The sequence below is a fragment of the Apium graveolens genome, chromosome 7, assembly GCF_009905375.1.
Source record: "Apium graveolens cultivar Ventura chromosome 7, ASM990537v1, whole genome shotgun sequence".
Taxonomy (NCBI): Eukaryota; Viridiplantae; Streptophyta; class Magnoliopsida; order Apiales; family Apiaceae; genus Apium; species Apium graveolens.
Genome location: NC_133653.1, coordinates 232,703,149 through 232,705,089, shown reverse-complemented (window position 1 = coordinate 232,705,089; position 1,941 = coordinate 232,703,149). Strand labels below are relative to the sequence as shown.

General features: G+C 35.5%; 1 protein-coding gene across 1 annotated transcript; it reads right to left on the bottom strand.

Annotated features, from left to right (window-relative positions):
• Positions 1-646: 646 nt before the first annotated feature.
• Positions 647-1,201, bottom strand: LOC141674555 (uncharacterized). The gene has a single exon (XM_074481264.1). The coding sequence runs from the start codon at positions 1,199-1,201 to the stop codon at positions 647-649; it is 555 nt and encodes a 184-aa protein (XP_074337365.1).
• Positions 1,202-1,941: the final 740 nt, after the last annotated feature.

Sequence of the window (1,941 nt, the reverse complement as noted above, 5' to 3'; positions counted from 1 at the left end):
ACATAGATTCACAATTTTTTCACTAGCTTCCGGAGCTTTTTCATCTTCACTTAAATCCCACCCATTCACAGCCACGAGAGATCGTCCTTTTATAAGTTTAGGACATTCTCATTTAAAGTGATCGGGTTGTTTACATTCGTAACACACCTCTTGTATTTCCTCCGTATTTTATTCTTTTTGTTTGGGAGGAGTGTAAGTAGGAGTGTTATTATTATAGACATTAGTATTTTGCATACCTTTGCCTTTATTATAGCACGTTGACGGAAAATTACTATTATAGTTAGGAGTGTAATTTTGAGAGTAATTTGGCCTTCAATTAGAGTTAAAAACTCTTTGTTGATTATTTGATTAAGGAAGCCTTTTATGTATCTTTGAACTTTATTTTGAAGCACACAACGTAGTTGTCTCATAAGTAAAGCAATTTCGCTTTCATCGAGACTTTGGATTTCTTTGTTTAATTCATCGTCGGTTTCTTCTTCATCTATAAGTATTTTTGTTAAAGCCATGTTTTTCTTTTTTTCTTCCACTTTTGGAATGACTTTTTCTTGTTGATTATCTTCTTCGTATGCACGAAGATTTCCAAATAGATTATCTATTTTGTAATCATTGAGATTGTGCATCTCTTTGATTGTAGTTACTTTAACCTTCAAACTTGGAGGTAATGATTTAGGAACTCTTCGGTTCTTTTCATTTGTGTATAACTCTTTCTGAGTTGAGATAGTTCATCGATAATGCGAGTGAATCTAGTTTCCATGTTGATGATATTTTCTCCTTCTTGTTGTTTAAATTTCTCGTATTCTTGGATCAAAGTGTCCATCCGAGAATATTTTATATCAGTGGTTCCTTCATAGGTAACCACTAATTTATCCCACATTTCTTGTGCTGACTTGAAATTATTTACTCTTTTATATTCTTTTTCAGCAAGTGCACTTGTGAGTACCATTTCTGCCTTAGCAGCTATATTCATTCTTTTTTCCTCTATTGTGTTATATTCACTAACCTTCTTTTCAATGATTATGTCATCAACCGTTTTTGTAGGAATAACAACTCCATCTTCTATGGTCATCCAAACTCTGACTCCTTGAGATCTAGCATAAATGCGAAACCTCAGTTTCCATGTTACAAAGTTGGTGCCGTCAAATAGAGGAGGGCGAGAGCTAGATGGACCTTCACCACAGCCAATGGTATTTAGATACACCATTTTGGATCACTTTTTATTGTGCCTGTAAATCTACAAATCACTTAACAAACATATTAAAAAGCACTGCTCTAATACCAATCGTTAGGTCCCGTAAAAGCGCTATTTTAAGCGAGAAGGGGGTTGAATAGCTTAATTACCAATTTAAAAATTATTATAGCATTTTTAAAAATATTTATCACATTTTATAATTATTACCGATACAGATTATAGATGCAGAAATAAAAGACAAGGAAGAAAATATCACAGAGAGATTTATCCTGGTTCGCGGTGGCGCAATATCTAATAGATTCGCTCACCCCTACGTCCAGTACCCAAGCTCCTCTCCAGGACCCGAGTTTTTCCCTTAATATAAATTTGCTCCTTACGTAGGCGGAGAAGCCTTTACAACCCCACAAATATCTGTCTTGGGGCGTAACTCCGGGTTACCACCTTAAAATAAATGTGCAAACCTACACAACCTATCTTAGACAATAACACCCTATTATTTCTTCAAAGTTGATGTAGAACCCTTGGTGTAGTCTTTGTCCCTCTAAGCTTTTGCCAGTCTTGGATCTTAGTAGTTGGTCTTGGGTCTTTCCTCTTCCTCACGGTGCGAAGACTACTAACTCCCTGTTAGTACGTCTAGGACTTGGGTCTTAGTTAGAGAATCACCTCACTATACTTCACCTCACTGCAAAATGAAGAAGACAATATCTACGAAACTATACCCGTTATAGATAAAAATAGTTTGGACTAGTAAT